Source organism: Haliotis rubra, unplaced genomic scaffold (genome assembly GCF_003918875.1).
Source record: "Haliotis rubra isolate DU_JTF1 unplaced genomic scaffold, ASM391887v1 Scf112, whole genome shotgun sequence".
Lineage (NCBI taxonomy): Eukaryota > Metazoa > Mollusca > Gastropoda > Lepetellida > Haliotidae > Haliotis > Haliotis rubra.
Genome location: NW_025765026.1, coordinates 224,468 through 245,121, shown reverse-complemented (window position 1 = coordinate 245,121; position 20,654 = coordinate 224,468). Strand labels below are relative to the sequence as shown.

Genomic DNA, 20,654 nt, shown 5'->3' with positions numbered 1-20,654 from the left:
TTTGGTTGCGTTTGTCGTTGACGATCAGCCTGTTATTGCTGCCGCTGATGTTGGTCCATCGCGGGTAGTAGGTGATATCGCAGAGCACGACTTCGAGCTGACCGGAAGTGTTATCGATTGCATGCAGCAGTTGAATGGACTCGCCGTTCGTGATTCCCAGAAGCGTTACGTACATATTGAAAGTATATATGTATACAAAATAATAATAATTCAATCTGTACAAACCGGGAGTGTTTTATTCTAAAAGCGATAATATAAGTGCTGTCGATTTCACGCATATGAATATCGTGGTGGATGCAAAGGATGGTTTATATTTTCGAACTCCATTTATCGATGTATTTACAAAGTATAGGATTTCAGTCACGAACGTGAAAACGGTACACGCTTGGTTTTCGAACCCGATGCAATTCTGGCAGAATCAATTCAATTTCGCCATGTCATGTGCTACGACGGCGCGTGGTGTGACGTTGATCGTCACTCGTTGTGATGCGCTGAGTCGGTCTGTGTTCCTTTTTCATGTGTACTACCTTTTCACGTATTTTGAAAGAGATCAGCACCCTGATTCCGCAGGACAAGGCGTGGAACACGGTAAACAATCCTTACGATCGGCTGGCGTACGAACGGATTTGTGATGAATTCGAACTCAATCCAAAAACTGATTGGCGTATACCGGGTACAAACCATGTGTTGGGCATTCCGTACAGTGGAGCGAAATATGTGAAAGAAGTCAGTGATGGTTTACTGAAAAGTGGTTGGCTCCGACACGACTTTGCTCTGTCGAGTAATGAATGGCGAGATGATCGTATGAATTTTAAAAGAGATGTTGCTTTTACCGTTCAAAGGGTGGAGCAGCCTCGATACGCTGAAGAAAGTATATATGTTGGAAAGTATATATGTTGGATACATCGAAAGGGTTTTCTCGTCCTGGTGTCGTCAGACTTAACGATTCGATTCAAACGTACGTGTGGTCCGTGCTAGGCGCGCAAGCGCAAACGCGATCCAGCATCATAGGTAAAAGGACGGCATTCTACGCACAGAAACAATTCATGGCCAACGTCGAGGATGCCATTGCCAGACCAGTGGATTTACCGAGTGCCATCGAACACTATCAAAACGTGTTGCAAAATGCCAGGTCGAAAGTCGACTATGTGTTTGGTGTGGGATTGTACATGGCTCCGAGTGATATGCAACTGAGGATCCACACAGTGGTGGGCTACAACAACGAAATCGTCATCACAACCAGCAATCAAAAGTTGGGTATCAACCTGAGTCACGTCGGACCACCCACCAGCACCAGTGAAACGGGGATAGTGACGTCACCGCCATCGCCGGAGCCCAGCGTTCAATCCCCACCACCACCACACCCATCTGTACGCGCCATGGTCAAAAATCAGCAACACATCGATCGTGAAACAGCGCTCGTGGTCGGCGGAATCGCGGTGGGGCATTAGCTAGGCATCAGAAATCGATTCCTACCCCACCGTGGATTCTGTACGCCGTTGCAGCCACTGTCGTGGGTATCACTGCAGGTGTATGGTTGTATCAACAAAACAAAAAGATGACACCACCACCACTACCATCGATGGTCCGACCCATAACAAAAAACACAATTACATGCAAACCCACACATTATGTTATAATCATGTCTACCGCCGACGGAAAAAACATTCGTCAACAATGCGTATCACGCCGTCGTGGTCAGCGGTCTAGCCATCGGCTACGCTCGATTTGGCAAAATGATCACCAAACAACCAGCACCCAAACTCGATTTTAACCTTCAAGACATGGGTATACTCGTGTTTGACTTGGGACTTGTTTGATGGCTACCAAAGAGATACTAGTCAAGCAAGGCATCATTCCAGAAAACATATTAAAGTAAGAAAAGTATATATAAATAAATGGCCACAATCGCGATGATTGTCGGCGGGGCATTAGTCAACGCCCTGGCATTTTCGGGGAGCAATTATCTCTTCTCCAAATTACGCACATCCAATGCTGCTGAAATCGAAGCAGACCGGAAACGGCACGATTTAGTCGTGGAGAAATTACAAGCCGCGTAAACCTACTACGAGAAAAAACGCATGCAGAGTATAGATTTCATCAGCGCCAAACTCTCGCACAAAAACCATGCCGTTCGAACGTTTAAGGACGTGGACGACGCCATGCGAGAATACTACCTGCTCACTGGCAAACGACTCGAAACTCTCGAACCCACCCTCTCTCAGTATTACACGCCTTCCCCGGAACGGAAAGACCGGGAGCTGATCTTAGCCGCGACCGTGTTGATCACTAAACAATTAGACTAAAAAATATATTTATGTGTATACATAAAGATGGGAAGACGTGCACCGTATAACTGCAAGAAGGTGGTGTTCGAAAAACCGAAACATGTGGCAGGAAATGCACCACCGAATATTGCAGCAAAGACATGATGTCCACACGAAAAGGTTTCGTGAATTACACCTGCGAAGTGTGTGGCGTGGGCGTGAAATGCCAATATCGCCGTTGCAAAGCCCACGGAGCGTACGTGGTACGAGGTCATCTCATCTACTTAACGCAAAGAGACTATCTCAACGAACGAAACCGACTGCTCAGAATAAAAATAAAATAAAAAAATATATATTTTACGTGCGCTTCATTTTTATTCAAAAACTCGTCAGAGATAAGGCTGACGGAGTTACCTCCCATGTAGCAAACAACCAATTAGAGATTTGACTTAGCACCTGACTATAGCGAAAATCCAACCTTTTAGAGATTTGACTTCGCATCTGGATATAGCAACAATGCTAACTGTTCGAGAACTGAAAATGATTGCTAAAGAACGTGGAGTGATCGGTTACTCCCGCTGGAGGAAACCTCAGCTGTTGAGATTGCTCGACATGCAACCCGTCGACGAACAACCTCCCCCTCCAACGGTGAAACAACTCAAGTTATCATACTGGAAAATGTTGTTCCGGTGACGTGCAAAATGTGGTATGACGTGGGGTCTGAGAGTTTGGTCGATGTAGAGCACTGCTGTGATGCCGCCTCCTCTCCCTGGACCAATGTTCTGGAACACCACAGAACCCACTCTCTGGTTCAGGCCTATTCCACTCCATACCATGATGCTTGCACCTCCCCATGAGTTTCTTTCCATAACACATTGGTCTGAGCAACGCTGGCCACGTCGTCGCCATATTCTTGTTCTGCCATCGGCAGTTAATACGCAGTACCGACTCTCAGCTATGAACAGAACAGTTCTCCATTGCCTGTATCGCCAGTTTTGGTGTTGTGTGAAACTGTAAACGTTCACGCCGATGACGAGGGGTGAGGATAGGTCCACGGTAAGGTCTACGGCAATGGAGGTTCCCGCTGTTAAGACGTTGGCGTACTGTATCAGTACTGATTGGTCTTCCTCGTGTTCACACTGTCTGTCGTGCTGTTCCAGATGCCTGCATGAAGGGATTCTGTACATGCTGTCGCACAACATGGCGGTCTTGTCGTCTTGTGGTCACCCTTGGTCTGCCAGTACGGGGGCGATCATTTGTGGTGTTTGTGGCCCGGAAATGTTGCTGCAGCCGGTAGATGGTCTGAACGTTGACCTGGAAGTGACTGGCAACGGCTTTTGCAGTGTGGCCAGCTTCAAGTCTTCCTAGCGCCTGGTTCCTCATCCTGCTGACGTTGTAATGTGAATGTTTCAACCAGGTTTGGGGATGCATTTTATAGGGGTGGTCCTTGTGAACAGCACGTGCAGCTTGAGTTGCATGAAAAACATGGAGAACACCGTACCATCTCCGAGAATAGTTTGCGTTTTTGAGACCATTTCCTGGGTTCAATTCTGAATTTGGGAAGGAATGTCTTTTCTCAGATAGGTTGGAGATGTAGTCACAAATATACAATCAAAACATTAAATGAGTTTACAGTTATACGTGTATGCGAAGGAAAATTCCAAACTGACGTTTCTTTTGCTGCTTAGTATATTTGCCACGTGTCAACTTCTGCCTGATACAGCTATGTTATGGTGGAGGCCCTGACGGAATGGCAAGTGTACGTCTGTGACAAACCAGCTTTTTTATATCTTCTGCATGAGATAGCCCAAGGTACTTTTCCCAAAAGGACAATTTGGCGCTGTAAATGGGAAGGTGTATTGTATTACCATTGTAGATGTCGCTGTTCAAGTCATATGTAAATGACTGATTATGGAAGACGTATAAATCTTGCACGCAACGAACGTTTGTGTCCATTGTATTGCTATTCCTATGATCGAATCTGAATACCATTTTGCCTTGAATGTCCATTTTATCACGATCTGAGATCATCTCTCATACCACGTTTTTATGACGTATATCCTTCTGAAAACAAGTTAGCCCTACTGTTTACTTCTCAAAATAATATTGTTATAAGCAACCTAGCTAATATATATGTATTAGCTATGAAAAAACGTACGAAATATTTTGCATCATGCTGATCTTGCGTTCACATCTCAATTACAATTACACCTTTGTATCCATTCCGTATCCATATCATGGCGCTTCACGTTATATTTTAAACCTTTCTGATATGTATGTGTATAATGGGCCGAAGGCCCCCTTACATAGGACCAAAAGCCTGATAGTAAACCATTGAAATAAACGAAAATACAGTAGGAAATATATGCCATGACCGGATTTACGTATGTTTCCAAAGATTTCCCAACTTCGGGCATATATTTCATATGAATCTATACCTTTGAAACATATGCTCATCGTACATTTTCGTATGCACAAGTACCTCGTCCATGTATGCCATGACCGGATTGTCATGTATTTCCAAACATGAATTGCAAAACAGATACCCCAGTAAATACATGATCATACAGTATTTCTGATGCATTCCCTTGAATTTCAATTTGTGCTGAAATTTCGATTTCGTTCTAAGTTTACTCAGGTTGGAAACATGTAAATTTACGTAGGTGGGGAAACACATGTAAATTTTCAAATTTGCAAATGTTTACACACCTTAGATATTTATGTACCATACCGGATTTCAGGGGTATGTATATGAAGGGTTCATACACCTTCATGTTACCTGTGCTCAAGCAAGATGATCATTTGTTTCCATCATGAGTGAGTGAGTGAGTGAGTGAGTTAATATTTAACATCACATCGGCAATATCTCAGCCATATCGTGACGAAAACTGTTTCCATCATGTGAATCACTTGGTTCATGCAATTTAATTTTCACACATTTTGTACGTTTGAAATTAACGTTCACGTGACCTCATTATTCTTATCATCAAAAGAGCCTGACTAAGTAAGCAGTATTACGCAAAAAGGGGCGATGAGCTGCCCCTTTGTCCTTGCAAGTGTCCCTAGCTGTCCCAACAGAATAGCACTTTATCTCTCTTGGAGCGCGGCCAAATACGCTACACGAACCAACTCGTAATTTCTTAAGTCTCTTCAGCTGGCGCATCAGTACTATAAATAGTTTTTGGCAGTACATAATTGGAATATTATTGCACTGCATGTGACCTTTCTTAATAGTCTCACAGTGCCTGAATCATGTTATTTCTCCTTCCGCTCAGCCTTTGCTGTAATAACGCCATACATGAACTTAAGTTGTCCACATTTGTTTCATTAACACAAACGTATACGATAACAAACATTGCCATATCAAATTAAATATTCTGTGAGACATGAAATGAAAAAGGTTTTTATCGTGTAGCGATTATGACCGGATAGCACAGGCGGGTGCGTTCTCTGAGTATACCATAGGCATGTTGGACCTCCATGATTTTGTGAAATTCGTCTTGATTGTCCTGTTTAAATTGACGATCCATAAACCCAGATTCCGAAAGCAAACGTCACACAAGTAAATGTGATGTTGCACTGCTGTAATTTTCCCTGTCGGAGAAGTCCTTCTCACAAGATATATATTCCGTTGTTTGGAGCAGGCCTATGACTATTATGCCCCAGTGTTGCTAAACATCTTGCAGACCTTGAGCCTGACATAGACGCAGACCTCGCATGTTCAAGTTCAGATGTGACAGGTGCCGAAAATATTGATTCCAACAAGATTGCAATATCTCAGTGGTCTATTGTTTTCCTAAGTAAGTGGAGTGCTTTCTACAACATTGGAGATAAGGGTATCGCTGTCCTTCTGATATTCCCCCGAACGGAAGCTCTACCCATTTAGGGTACAATGTGTATGTTACAGATTTGTAGGGGATATTAAGACTTTTCTACTTTGACCAGGATTCTTCGAACTTGCAACAGTCGTTTAAGAAGATCAAGAGAGAAAGGGGTAGTGTGCGATGTATCTGGCAGACGTATATGGAGAAAGTTCGAAGATAGTTGCTGTATATATACAATAATAGAAATACCGGTTACGTACCGGCCAGTGAGATTATTGTGAAAGATCGCAATATGTATCATCATAAACGGGCCCAGATAAAAGTACATGTCATTCATTCCCACATTATATCCCCTTCTTAGACACGGGACATGGTTGTTACAGGTAGGGCAAACACTTTCTTCTATAGGTATCTGCCGGTTTCACGCTACATACATGTATTCAGATTATTGAGAAAAGTAGCGACGCTTGTTCTCCTCCATCACACATATAATTGTATAGATACCCAGTGATTAGGGATAGCACTGCAGCAACTATTTACGACATACACTATCATCTGCAGTAGTAACTGCCATACCTAGCATCGTATTTATTACTCTCTTACATAAGGTGAAATATCACAGGGTTGTCATGGCAACAATAATTTGGCATACTATTTATTGTCTTATTCTTTTATCTGCGATCAGAATTTAAATCAGTTTTGACATGAGCGCGTTAAGAGAAAAGAAGCTGTTAAACGAATATGCATGTGATCGAACCTATAGGCCTTTGTAAAAGCGAGTTTCAAGCCACCTACATAAAAAAAACCTTCATGATAAGTATCAGCTAATCCGTGGCACGATTCCAACCATATCATGAGCATGTGTTTGTGAATCATAATTAAATAGTGATGTTACAAGGCGTCCATGCCGCGTCAACAACACATGGAAACGCACGAGAATTGCAATACGGGCCCCTAAACCACTGATGCTCCGTGACCTTGAGACACATGAGATTGAGCCAAGTAGGGACGGGTAGAAGACAACAGACAAAATGGACACTCGTGCTGTTATACTTTTGAATTATAAGTAAACATTCGTTCTTATAAATGTATACTTTCCAATTTCAACCAAATGTACATTCGAAGGATATCTTAATCTAGGTTAAGCTATTGGAATCATATGTACAATTAAAAGACCCAAACTATGGTCTGTTGTCAAAATAGTTTGTTTTACATATCTTCTCCCAATCTGTATCCAGAGACCATATAATAGTCTATTATATGGTCTCTGCTGTATTATAGTCACAGAATGATATTATTTCAACTTCCGCCCAGCCCTTACTGTAATGTTTACGCCCTAAATGACGCATATCTAGATATTCCCAGGTTCAGCGTTTGTTATAATCTGCAGGAAAACTCACTGCAGGGTTCGGGTTACAGAGTAAACATACCAAACACCCATGGCTGGCGGAGACCAACATCTTCAGTAACATTTACATCTGCCAACGCTTAATTCGCAAGTGGTGAGGCAATAAGCTAATGAGGCTAAGGGTCCTGTACCATGTTTGTGAAATATCTATGCTGCCTTATATGAAGTCGATAATTTGTATGGAGGTGCATTTAACAGTTTCACCCAGTAACAGTAAAGCATACAGATAATTCGTTTCGGTACTTTGATAGGTTAATAGGTTTACATTATATTCTATGATATTGGGATGCCAAAATGATTAACATTATTATATAATGTATAACAAATCAGACAGCAAAAAGCAAAAATTAAAAACGCATGAGTAACATAAATGATGTCAGGTAGTAAGCTTTCAATAATTACAGAAACTGCTTAGTTATCTAACTTTATGAACTAATTGCAGTCACTAGAGTTTTCTATAATCTACCCCAGAGATGGAATCAAAATAGGTGTACAGTATATTCCGTCGGGTAACTGAAATTTGAGAAAACGTCCGTATGGGACAATATCTGTATTCCGAATCAAAAAGAGGCCATCCCATATAGTGGTGTAACGATTCATCGATAGTATTCGTAGTATGCGATACGAATGCATCAATACAAAACACATTTAGGCAATACATGAGGATATTTATATCACGAGGGTCCATGATACATCGATGGATCGCCACAAGAGACGATATATCCCTATACTACTTAAGTACTACTTAAAGTTGTAAGGAGTATTGCATTAGGAATAGGAATAGGAAAGGAGTCTCTTTGAAATCCTTCTGTAAATTAGAAACAAATTGAGCCTTATAGGAATTTGTTTGTATCTGTTACATGAACCAAGGAGTTGGTGTAGAAGTGAAAGAGTGTAAACATGTTTCAAACTCTGTGAACTGTACAATACTTGTCTTCAAGTAATTGAAATATGTTTTAGTTGTTTGACAAATAACACCATTTATTTACAACTATGAATGATGTCTTAGCTTTGTTAAGAAAGAGAACAGATACAATTTAGATAGCAGACTTAAGAGTTTTTTTCAGTGATTCTGATTTCTGGTATAAATTACATTGAATTGTTTGTGAAAGAATTGGTGTAGAAACACAACTTCCCAAAGGAAACTTCAGTTTCAAATTTATTTGAGGCGGGCTGAACATGTTTGACTGAACCTTCTTCAACATGAAATACTGAAATTTTATTAGATCAACAGCTCTTTAAGTGTGTGTGTGTGTGTGTGTGTGTGTGTGTGTGTCTGTGTGTGTGTGTGTGTGTGTGTGAATGTAACACAGGTTTTAATGAATTTATAACTATTTTAAGTCACGATATGGCTGAAATATTGCCACTATGACTATAAACTTTAACTCACTCACTCACTCATGATATATCGTCTCGCCTCATTAAACTGGTATCAGGATGTATCGTCTCCCCACTTAGGCTACGAAACACAGCTCTAATACCAAGTATGTGCATATTAACACATTTACAACTGTTACAGTAATTTACATCGGGAATCAGGAATACATTGTAATCATCTTTTTTTGAAAGTATAGATAGCTAAAATTAGGGACCTACCGGTTCATGTCTGTGTGAACACACCTGTCTGTGTTTTATTGCAATAAGCTGTCTCTGCTTGTATGTCATGTATAAGAAGTGTACCTAAGGTCAGTTATTTAAACTGTAATGTAATTTCCATTGCAAAAAGTATAAACGGTATTACCTACTGATCAGAAAGGCTTATCAGTACCCCGCCGCCACCACCTCACCCTATGCCTACCCTATCCCACACCCTCTCCCTCTCACACACATGCACACACGTGCACACACTACCTAACATACATATCGCTCTGGCCCATAGACCCAATATTTGAACCTTTTAAACAGACATCATGTGTGTGTCAAGAAAGGCAGGCACGTTAATACTGGTGCTCAGTCATGGGTATCACTTCGCCATGTGTTTCTAATGATCTCCGGGCGTTATGGCGTGGTCCGACGCGCTAACGAACTCGATGTGACAGTTACATTACAGAATCATTGAAATACATGTTAAAGTAGTGTTAATCTTGTAACACTATATTTACCAATTACCAACCATTTACGCGTGTGCTAAATATATGACAAATCTAACCCTAGTCATACGAGATTTCAAAGGTATTAAAATGCATGTCTTACAATCATATCATTTACATATGTTACACATGCTAGAAAACACATGAAAACAATGACCAGATTTACACACCTGTGAAATACATGTAAATACAGAGTTGAATGTCAGTTTATTTTAACACCCCTTTAAACGTGTGTAAATCTGAAAGCCAGATGATACGTACATTTCAAATGTTTGTTCATATGGACGCCGGATGAAACGTATATTTCCTAACGTTAGTAAATTTGGGTAATATAGTCATTTTGTGTGGTGTTACTGAATAAACACATATTCACTTACCCAAAGGACAATTGTCATACCACAAGCCAGATTTCTCGAACCACTTCCGAGGAGATTGAAAAAGGGCATCACAATCCGGATGGAGTTTGGACAAGTAGAAAAGATGCACGCTTACTGGATCCTTGGGCTCTTGTAGATTCGAACATCCGAGCAATTCTGGTTAGTTGGATTAGTGCCTTGCCAGTTCTTCGTCTGTTCAGCTAAAGCAAAGGCATGATAGTGCTTGTTGTTGTCATCACGCTTTAGTTCAATTGTAGTTTTAGTAACCCTTCTTCAGCCCGTGAGAAAGGAGGGTCTTTTAGGATCCTGTGAACGGCTGCTCTTTGAGATCTTAATGTACTGGGTAGGTAGTTCAGCCTTTTTTCATCAGTTTTCAACATAAGATTTTCGAAGAAATTTGGAAAGATCCAGTGCGTTTATGGTTTGGAAATCTACGTTGATTCTACGCCGAAAAGACCAATCTATGAAATAAAAAGGAAAACAGTTTTAAGGAATAATTAAATTGTTTTCACTGATCTTTTTATAGGAGTTCCAAACATTTACAGGTAAATGATGTTTGCTTTAGAGTATTTGCTGATTTCCCTTCCATTTTAAGTTTTTCAAGTTCATCTTCATCTAAGTCACCATTAATTTCATCAAATTCGGCCTTTTCGCCCCAAAGCGAATCAGTAAGTTAACGAAGCGCTCGTACAATTTCTCGTAGCGACTAAGCCGCACCCACACAATCGGACGCCATCTTCCTTTGTCAGCGTTCGGTGCATCAAAGCCGCCCTCACGCGCACCCGCTGTGACGTCATTTGAAAACAGAACTGATAATGGCCCATCGTTAAGGAATCAGATGGCCAAATGTTATCATTAGCAGCGGCCCGCTCAATTGTGATAACTGGAGGGCGGTTTCATGATATTTCCATCCAATTTAGCTATAATTTGCATTATTTTTCAAGACGTATTGTATTTGCACTTTAGTTCTAACTGCCACTAATCATGGTAAGCACTTATGTTTCTCTTACCAGATATTTGTATTCATTTGTAAACCACGTTGAAAAGATTGCTGTTTAAATTGCGCAACACGTTGTAGTATTTTGTGTTGGTATCACATCAGTTGATTTGTAACAGACAGGTTTCTTCATGTTTCGACTCCGAAATCTATGTGTTACAATGTTGCTTTTGAGGAGAATACATGAAATACATGAAAATATTCTGTATTCAATTTTATGCCCTACTGTCATATGTTGCTGAAGCCTAGGTCGATTATTACTCTAATCATTCAATATCGGTTCACTTTGAACTTGTTATGATAAAAATTGAAACCATTCACTCGTGTGTAAATATTTGAAATACTTCCGTCTCTTGGGGATCAAAATTATTTGAAATATTTATTGAACATAATGAATACTTTTCAACAGTATCCACTTTTGAGAAATACATTTAGCCTTTCGACAGCATAGCAACGTCGCATATGTGTTATAAGAATACAAATATTGTTAAATACGAAGCAAAAGTAACTTGTTACAATGTCAAAAGATGCAATTCAAAAGTTGCAATTTGGTTGACACCTTGTATGCGGTACGGTTTCTATCTTCTGTTCATGATGACATACTTTCAGTCACGTCAGAATCGTAATCAAGTCCTCATGGCTATGAAGGAAGAGCAGGGAGCAGTTTAGAAGACAGTTACACGTCTGATCCATAAAAGACAGCAACCACGGACACCCAATGCACCTTTTACCACCCCCCATCCCACCGACTCCACTTTTCTCCCCATGGCCACATCCGCACCCGAGGATACTGCTAATGCTCTCTCTTTTAGCTGTTGATCGATTCGACTTTTCTGGGCAAATACACTGAGCTGTTTGCAAATCCGTTACCTAACAACTACTAAGTGCATGCAATCCACGACAAAAGGATAATGTCAGCCATCGAGCATTAAACAAAGTCAACATGCATCTGTTATGTATTGAAGACACTCAACAACACAAGCCATATATATAGACGTTCATGTACCACAAGGCTGAACAGTCAGCAGAGATTCGACATCAACGACCAGTTAAACAGAGACACCAAGAAAGAAGATGTTCTAATACTTCATGTGCGCAGGGTTTGAAACCGGAAGACCAACGTCTCTCTCACTCTGGCAATGAGAGGCAACAAACCTTTACACGAGGTGGTGACTGTACAGGGATTATCTCAAATATGTGACGCCAATTCCAATATCTCTAGACGAGTAGCCTGGTTCTTTATCTTTTGTGTCGGACTTGGTTTCACCACTTTCAACATCTACAATCAGATATCTCTATATCTGTCTGTCCCTGTCAACGTGAGAGTGGATCAAATCCTGGACAACACCCTTCTGTTTCCAACCATAACAATATGTAATAACAATATCGTGAGGAGTTCACTGCTCGAGCATCTTGGATGGAGCGATGTGTTACAAGTGACGTATCCATATACTGATTTCAATGAACAGTTACCAAACGTAAACCTAAGTCAGTTGGACATCTCCAAGATTTTCAATCTACAAGTATCAGCGAACAGCACTTACGGACACATCATGGAAACCAGTATCATTAAGGTAGGTAGCATGAGTAAATAATAGAGGGAGCTAACATGGTCATACTTACTTGTATGGGAATTAATGTTCTTATTTTCCTCCATGTATTCATCTACAGAAATATGTTTGGCACAGTCAGCTTAACTGCATCCTGAAATGCAGACATGTAATATCTTCCTTTCAGTGACTGCATACACTATTTCAATCTGAGATGTTCAGTGTTTTGTTCACCATTTCATTGCTAGGCATTGCTATATTACTTGAATAACATTTATAAATTTGACACAGGATGAATACTAAACACTTTTACATGTATTTATATATGTATGTATATGTATACTCTGAGACTTGAATAGAATTCTCGCCATTGATATGTTACTTAGACTACTTATATATAAATATAGCTTGCCTTAGTATAAATGTTTATGCAACAAACTCTTCATATGACACAGACACTAACATTGCTTCCCAGAATGCATTGAGAACCTCGTCCATACCTGTGGGTATGGTATAAGATATACATATATGAAGAAATTAATATAATGCGTGATGATGTTTGACCTTGCTCATTACGCACTCGCACGCCTGTTATCTTCAGCTGGCTATGACACAAATGCTACTTACTCACTCACTCATGCACTCACGGATACACTCACTCACACACACAATTTTAACTTTTATTTTAATCCAGTTATTACGCCATTTATATTTAAGGCATATTCGTTGAAATCGCAATGTGAATTGAAGGTAAGACTTAAGGAGGTATATTTGTGCCACACCCGCGTGCATAACTTATTTCACTCACTTTATTCACAAAGAGCACTCGAACCCTACCTTTGTCAAACAACAGAAATAGGTATAACATCTGTGTCTAATTTTTATTAATACATCATCATTGTTTGTCATCAGGAATTCGTACATGAAGGTCCCAAATTCCCAACCACTTGTTATAAAAGCCAGCTCAGCACTTCCCGTTACCTGCTTCATAATTATGATTGGTTTTCTACTAAAGATGACGCACATGATATCACTTCCAAGAATTAATGGTATTGTTCCAGTAAGATATATTTAGTAAATAGTATATGTAAACCAGCCAAATCAGTAAGTGTTGAGAAGGGTTAAATATGCAACAAAAGCGAAATTTCTGAAAATTATTTGGTGTTTTACTACTCAACAATAAAGACGACAACGCAAATGAATTCTTCAACCTCAGTTGAGAACAGCAGTCAGTGGAGCTGGCACGGCCATGTTAACATCGCCCCATAATGAACCATCTTATTTTCTTTCAGTGTGCGTGGGAGTCAGCGCCATGTGGAAAAGACGACTTTGTCTACCTGGAAACTGATATGGGGAAATGTTTCATGTATAACGGTAAGTTATATTGTCATGGAGACATCCAAACTCTGCAACCCAGTAGCGAGTGTTAAGGCCACGTACTTGGATGATAGGATTTCTGTGAGTCAAGATTTCAATCTACTGGTTCAAAATGTTTTGGACATTCCTGCACGGTGTGGCGTCCAATGGATTCACCAGTTTCACGGCTGCATTGTGTCAGGTATGGCAGCAATTATCCCCAGACCGTACCTTGAGTCATCAAGGTAAGTGTAAAAGTACTCTTTCACGGTGAAATGACATACACAAGTAAAAGACGCAGGCTCGTCTTCTTCTCTTGAAATGAAAGCATAAGTAAAATGTGAATCTTCTATTGAGCCCCAGCTTGTGTTTTCCAGTATTGTATTGGTGATAACCACTTTGTTTAAAAGATCATCATTGACGAAACCACACTTATTGAAAACTGGGAGGCTACCTGCTTTTAAGATGAAAAATAATTTAATAAAAACTAATGACCAAATTTAGAGATAGTTCATTTTGGGGTGATGATTTTCGAGAACCAAGCTGTATGATTGTGTATGGATTTAGAAAAAGGACTATTACATTCACAGCGTGTTTTGCAGTATTTTTTCTGAAAACTTCATTTTTGTGTAGCATAAAATTCGTATTTATTGTGTCAGTTTGCTGTCTTACATTTCTGTGATACTAAACAGACTGAAAGTTGTTCTGATATTTAAACTCAAACGTTTCAGTCATATGCTGTCTGTCACATAAGGAACGGCTATGTGCAACTTGATTAGCAGAGCACTGTGGCTCTTAAGATATCACAGTTAGTAATTAGAAAATTACAATCATGATAACGACAGACAATTAACGTTAATGGCCCATGTCGATCTAGTCGACCAAGTACAGGAATGTTTCATCAGAAAGACCTTGGAATGAAACCTTGGTGAAAGGGCTTCTCAAATATGAGGTGATCTTCACAGACCTATTGATGTTATGTTATTATGGTTATCTGACGTTCTGCATCTAAGCCAGATATCTCTGCTATAGATATAATTATAGTGGGTTATTTCACAAAAAGTCTTCTGAAAAAATGAGATACCTTTCTTTTGTGTAGGCGCTTGGCGTTATCAAGTGACATAATGTTTACTCTTGTAAAATGCACATACATGCTTTCTGCTTCAGGTAATGGTTCCCTGCTTGCTCGGAATTCCGGACGTGCCCATGGTCTGCGCCTCTTGCTTAATGTCCAGGACGAGGAATATTCTCGGAGTCATGATGGATATCTTGGGACAGGGTTTATGGTGAGTGTTAATGAAAAGTTGTTAAATTTTGAATAATGATTATGTAAATGACCCCATTAACTGAATCGAATCGAATCCAATGCCAACACTCATATACACCACCGAACATGTCTGTCCCCTCAAACAATTACCATTATTCCTGGTTGTTCGTATCCCTGTACTACTACTGCGCATGCAACGACGAACACACCAACATCTTGGACCTGGGACTGTTTGCTGAACGGTGATTGACCTGTAGAATGTTACTCATAATAAGACATATTATCAAAATCTACTCAGATTCGCAGAAACAGCTATCACCATTATCTGTAAGCAGGCAAGATCAAAACAAGGAAACTGCTGCCGCAACATACCATTATTGACAAATATATATGCTCTCTCCTGATATAATTTATCACATCTAGTATTTCCGTGTATGACCATGGTATTTCTAGTGGTAATTTCTGTTTGTTCTGACCTGAAGGTGGCTGTTCACGCTCCGGAGGTGATCCCAATCATGTCTGCTATGGGAATGGCGGTAGCTCCCGGCTCACAGCAATTTGTAGGTATAGGAGTGAAGGTCAGTTTAACACTCTGTTAAAATGAGTTACATATCAGTAGTAAACCGCACCTACCAGGCTTTTCGGTTATATTTTCATCTACGTTAAGTACATGCATTGTTGTCACCGCCATGTCGTCTGTAACTGACTCATGCTGTTGATCACTGGATTGTCTGGTCCAGACTCGATTATTTACAGACCGCCGCCATACAGCTGGAATATTGCTGAGTGCGGCGTAAAACTAAACTCACTCACTCACTCACTGAAACTGACGGAAAAACTTAAGAATGATGAAAACTAAGTACAAACTAACCATCTTCCAATGGTGAATTGTGCAAAAATTACATATGCGATAGTCGGTCATTTAAAAACACATTCAGGTATATTTGTCTTTTATTCAAAAATAAGATATTGCATCAGGTCTTTGAATGGCTTGTGCTGCTGTCATTGGATCCAGATCAATATCTTCTCGATAACCCAATGACAGTTCAATTTTCACAACAGAAACAAACGCAAAACTAACAGTTTTTAAATATATTAATAGACACCCTAAATATAGAATATACATAATCTTTTCAGACTCTTTCGTGCCTTTAGGCTATAAAATGATTTTGTTTGTTAACATCAAGTTTTAATCGAAATAGTTGAATCATATGTTGATCTTGCTACTGGCCAATACGACATCGTCCTCTGTTGGTTACCCAGCCATGTTGGGATTTCTGGTAATGGCCGAGTTTACAGCTAAGGCAGCACTCGACAAATCTGTGACACCACGTCTTATTCAATACGTTGATTATAAACCTGTTATTACATCGTACATCCGTGATCTGATGCAGAAGAAGTGGGACACCCAAGAAGGTATTAATACATTTCATGCTATAAAACCCTATATTGGTTATACCTACTTGGGTTGTCAGTCCAGAGGTCGTTATACGACGTTGTCGTTTTGGCCCTTCAAGATGTACACATAGGTATTTGCTTAAAAGTGAGGATCCTCCACAAGGGATAAATATTTCAGTTAAAAGTGTTAAGGATCTTTTTATTCATGTTAATTACCATTTAATTGTCGAATTTGTAAAATAAATTGAACTGATTGATAAATTTTAATTTCATATGTTTTGTAGAGATGTTTTTTATTATTTGGTAGATTAAATTACAAACTCAGATTGTTGATAGCTGTATCCTCAAAGGGGTTAAAGTATTGTAAAATTTTTTTCCTCCTGAGAGGATACGTAAGTCCCCAAACATTCAATGAGTTAATATAATCCTGCCACTTTTTTAGTCGTAGAATATGTTTTTACTGTATGGCTGGATTTGTCTAAATTGCTAACAGCTGAAGGGATGATGTAAATCCAACTTGTGTCCAGCAAGCAAATGTACTGTAAGTCCTCATGGTCCCTAGTATGGTGATCTACCTTCAGTTGTTGGGAAAATCTATAGCCTGTTTATATAGGGCATTGTCTTATAGTGAAACACTTTTAGATTTCCATACTAGTTTATAGTTTATATCTATATCTGTGATCCTCTGGTTGTTTTACTGTCCTTCGTTGACAGGCTTTTATATTGTGACTTACTTTATCATAAATCTATAACTTGATTTAGTTACGATGTGGTGAAATACTGCCGATGTGACTTAAAATCGTAACTCACTCACCCACTCACTCTTTGAATAATGGCATTTAGAAGTGATACACATAAAGAAGAGAGTTTTTATGGGTGTCTATGAGGAACACAACGTTTCGGAGTATATGCTTTTTTTTTTTTTTATACAGTCTTTAATTCAGCCTCGGTAACCACGGGTTTACATAAACCATACAAATCCACGTGGTCAGGGACTACTGGTTTATAGCCTTAACCTTTTACCAATTATATTTTCTATTGTAAATCTAACATGAGTGCTTCTACACACATAAACTTTACCTATATATATCTTTATTTCCAGAGCATATTACAACTCATAATGAAATGCTTTATAGAAACTTTGATATCGGTATAGTGAGACTTATACATAAAGTATTTTAAATGCATATTTCAAAATACTGAAGCAAACGTCCTTACTTAAGGAGTAGGGATATATTCCGAAACGTTGTGTTCCTAAGATTTTGTATGTTTGTAGTTTGGTTTGAAGTTAAATGTACATGTCTGTAAATTTCGAGTTCACAGAAATGTTTTCAGCATTAAATTTGAAGCACACAAATATTAGACAAACATTTTAAAAAGTCAGAATGCAGCACATTTGCCTGTCGCAAAAGACAACCTCACGGATTGTTTGCAAGGCTCGGTACATGCCATCGTATGAAAACAACATAGTTATGAAACAGACGATTTGGTTACTGACAGTGGTTAAAGTGTCCGTTGATGAAGAAGCGCATCCATTCTCCACATGGTTACAATATTTGAAGATATATCCTTGTGGCGCCTATCGTAATGATTCTTGAAAGTTTCTAAACTGGGCGTAGAACACCGCAGTCACTCATACGACACCTACCAGGCTGCATTGTTACTATCAGTATAATGATGTCTGTTGTGCGAAACAACAGCCACAACTGCAACAACATGAAACACAAACTAATTGGCTCAGTCAATCAGTCAGTCACTCGCTCACTCACTCAAGGAATAAAATATTTCATATTGTAATAATATCAGGATAAATTTGCATTTGTTATTTGTGAGGGAACGAAGTCAACTCTTGCCAAGCGTATGTGGACTTATAGAGCAATATTTCAGCTGGAGCAAAGATACTTTGCTCAGAGATTTCTGTCGATGGGAGAATTGTAGCTGTGCCGTCAACTGCACGACGACAGATGATTTCTTGTTTTCTATCAAGTGACTCAAACTACTCAATGCTAGGACCTGATGTATTGGGATAAAGATCTTATCACTGATTGATTATTTTATCACGTCATGAGTGTCAAATGGTAAGTTATCTCACTTGATTCGGGATACAGATGGCAGCTGGTGAGAGTTTCTACTTGCACATAAAAGCATGAACGCCGACGACCGCTGATCTGTGGTTGGAGATTACGCGTTACTGGGTTGGGTATTGTAAAAATAATTATTCTTCACACAGTGATGATGTTATTTCTGTATTATGACAGGAGGTAACAGCACATGAAGGTGTAGGCGGCTGTGGAGACAGGCTTCTGAAGTATGTCACTGGAAACTATTCCCGGGATGCATGCAAAAGGGAGTGTGAGATAGATTTCATCGTCAGCATGTGCAACTGCAAGACCTTTACAAACAAAAGCCTCGATGTAGCAGTTTGCACCGCCAAACAGTTCCAAGAATGTTATGTCCCTGCTAAAGCTAAATATCTGCAGATAGACACTGGCTGTGAAGCTGGATGTCCTGAGCCGTGCAGCTACACCAGCTTCACCACTCAACACTCCAGTTCCCCACTGACCAGGAACTACATTACTGCGTACACCAAGGCCAAGGGTAAGACTGAAGAGTACTGGAGGAGGAATCTGGTTATTCTGGAGATGTATCTAAACTCTATGACCTACGAACACATGGAAAAACAGGTGGGGTATGAGATCCTGGATCTGTTCTGTGACATCGGTGGAGCACTGGGTCTGTTGCTTGGTGCCAGCCTGCTGACAGTGTTAGAAGTGTTTGACTTCTTATGTATCACTGTCTTCTCGGTGGTGTTTGAAAAGAACAAAGTTCATCAGATTGACAGAGAGGGCAACTCCAAATAAGCCATTGGTAATGTAAATGCACAATAACAAACACCCGAGATAGTCATTGAAGACACCAGGTGTTCTGAAAAGGTTAACCCTGTCCTATCCTACTGGCAGCACATGACTTTCACGCAATTTGCATGTAAAAGTGAGTGCCCTTTGCCTAAGGCTGCACTCCAGTCCCCCGGGTCATTCATATATTGTTGTGTGCTGCATTAGTGGGATTATGTGCATATTGAATATTAAAATACCTGTAAATGCATTCTTTGTTCTGTTTCTGTTATGATGTTCACAGTGTTATTCAATAGGCATATGACAAACATCACTTACAACCGGATCAATGGGATATTTCCAAATGGAAACATTTCATTATGACATACAGCTAGCTAGATCACTGATACAATATTTGGACTACGCCGACGGTTTTATTACTATTTCAAATAAATGAGAACACAGGAACAACTATATTAGACAGGGAAAGCTACAAGAAATAGTAGCTGCTTGTGCACTCGAGTTGATGCAAATTATCCATGTGGTCGATTTCTGTTTAACAGAAGTTTTCAAAGCTGTTCCCAACCCATTTTTGATATCGTCAAAGTTTTTCGGTCGCCAGGGAAAAACTTCAGTCATTTGACACACACTCAAATACCCAAATCCGAGAAATTGCACAATGAAATAGGATGCCCTTCCGGCACTAGTTTTAAACAGATATACTATATGTAAATCCATCTGAGCCATACATGGAGATATACATTTTGAAGATAGAACGTTTTGTTGATGTTTATTTGCTTATCTGAATCTAATCAATTTCATGTCAGGTGATCCAGGTTTCCATAATCAGTGTAATCCATGATCATTATTTGACAATGTGAAAATAACCAACGTTCATGTCAATGAATTAAACGTTGCATATCCTGTGATGGATTTACACATGGACTTTGGTAATAATGTGAATAAATGTTAAGTGTATTTGTGATTCTACCATGAATCAAGAAAATACTAGATTCTGATTGGTTGTTCAGAAAAATCAGACGGCATCAATTGTGGATTGACGCTCATCTGATTGTAAGGCCGCTTCACCGCGCATTAACAAATCTTATTGTGAGAACTACTTCCGTTTGACCACAATGATGGCGGATCATAACAACAACTCCATGGATTTTGACGCTGACTTTCGAATTTTCCACACAGGCAATTGGAAATTTTTGGATTAAAAATGCGTTTGATTTCATTGCGCTTCACTGCGCACGTATAGAACACTGCCGCACTACTTCAGC

General features: G+C 39.7%; 1 protein-coding gene across 1 annotated transcript; it reads left to right on the top strand.

The window, feature by feature from the left end:
- Positions 1-1,184: 1,184 nt before the first annotated feature.
- On the top strand, positions 1,185-20,249 carry LOC124289891 (acid-sensing ion channel 2-like). The gene is made up of 7 exons (XM_046726567.1): positions 1,185-1,439; positions 12,253-12,537; positions 13,806-13,887; positions 15,037-15,155; positions 15,619-15,714; positions 18,793-19,305; positions 20,196-20,249. Exons 1-7 carry the CDS (start codon positions 1,185-1,187, stop codon positions 20,247-20,249), a joined length of 1,404 nt encoding a protein of 467 aa, XP_046582523.1.
- The last annotated feature ends 405 nt before the right edge of the window (positions 20,250-20,654 follow it).

Excerpts from the sequence above, each read along its gene's own strand:
- LOC124289891 (XM_046726567.1), top strand. The coding sequence starts at position 1,185 with ATGCAACTGAGGATCCACACAGTGGTGGGCTACAACAACGAAATCGTC. Across the intron at positions 15,156-15,618 it reads ATCTTGGGACAGGGTTTATG|GTGGCTGTTCACGCTCCGGA; the intron begins GTGAGTGTTAAT and ends TCTGACCTGAAG. Across the intron at positions 19,306-20,195 it reads GCCTGCTGACAGTGTTAGAA|GTGATCCAGGTTTCCATAAT; the intron begins GTGTTTGACTTC and ends ATTTCATGTCAG.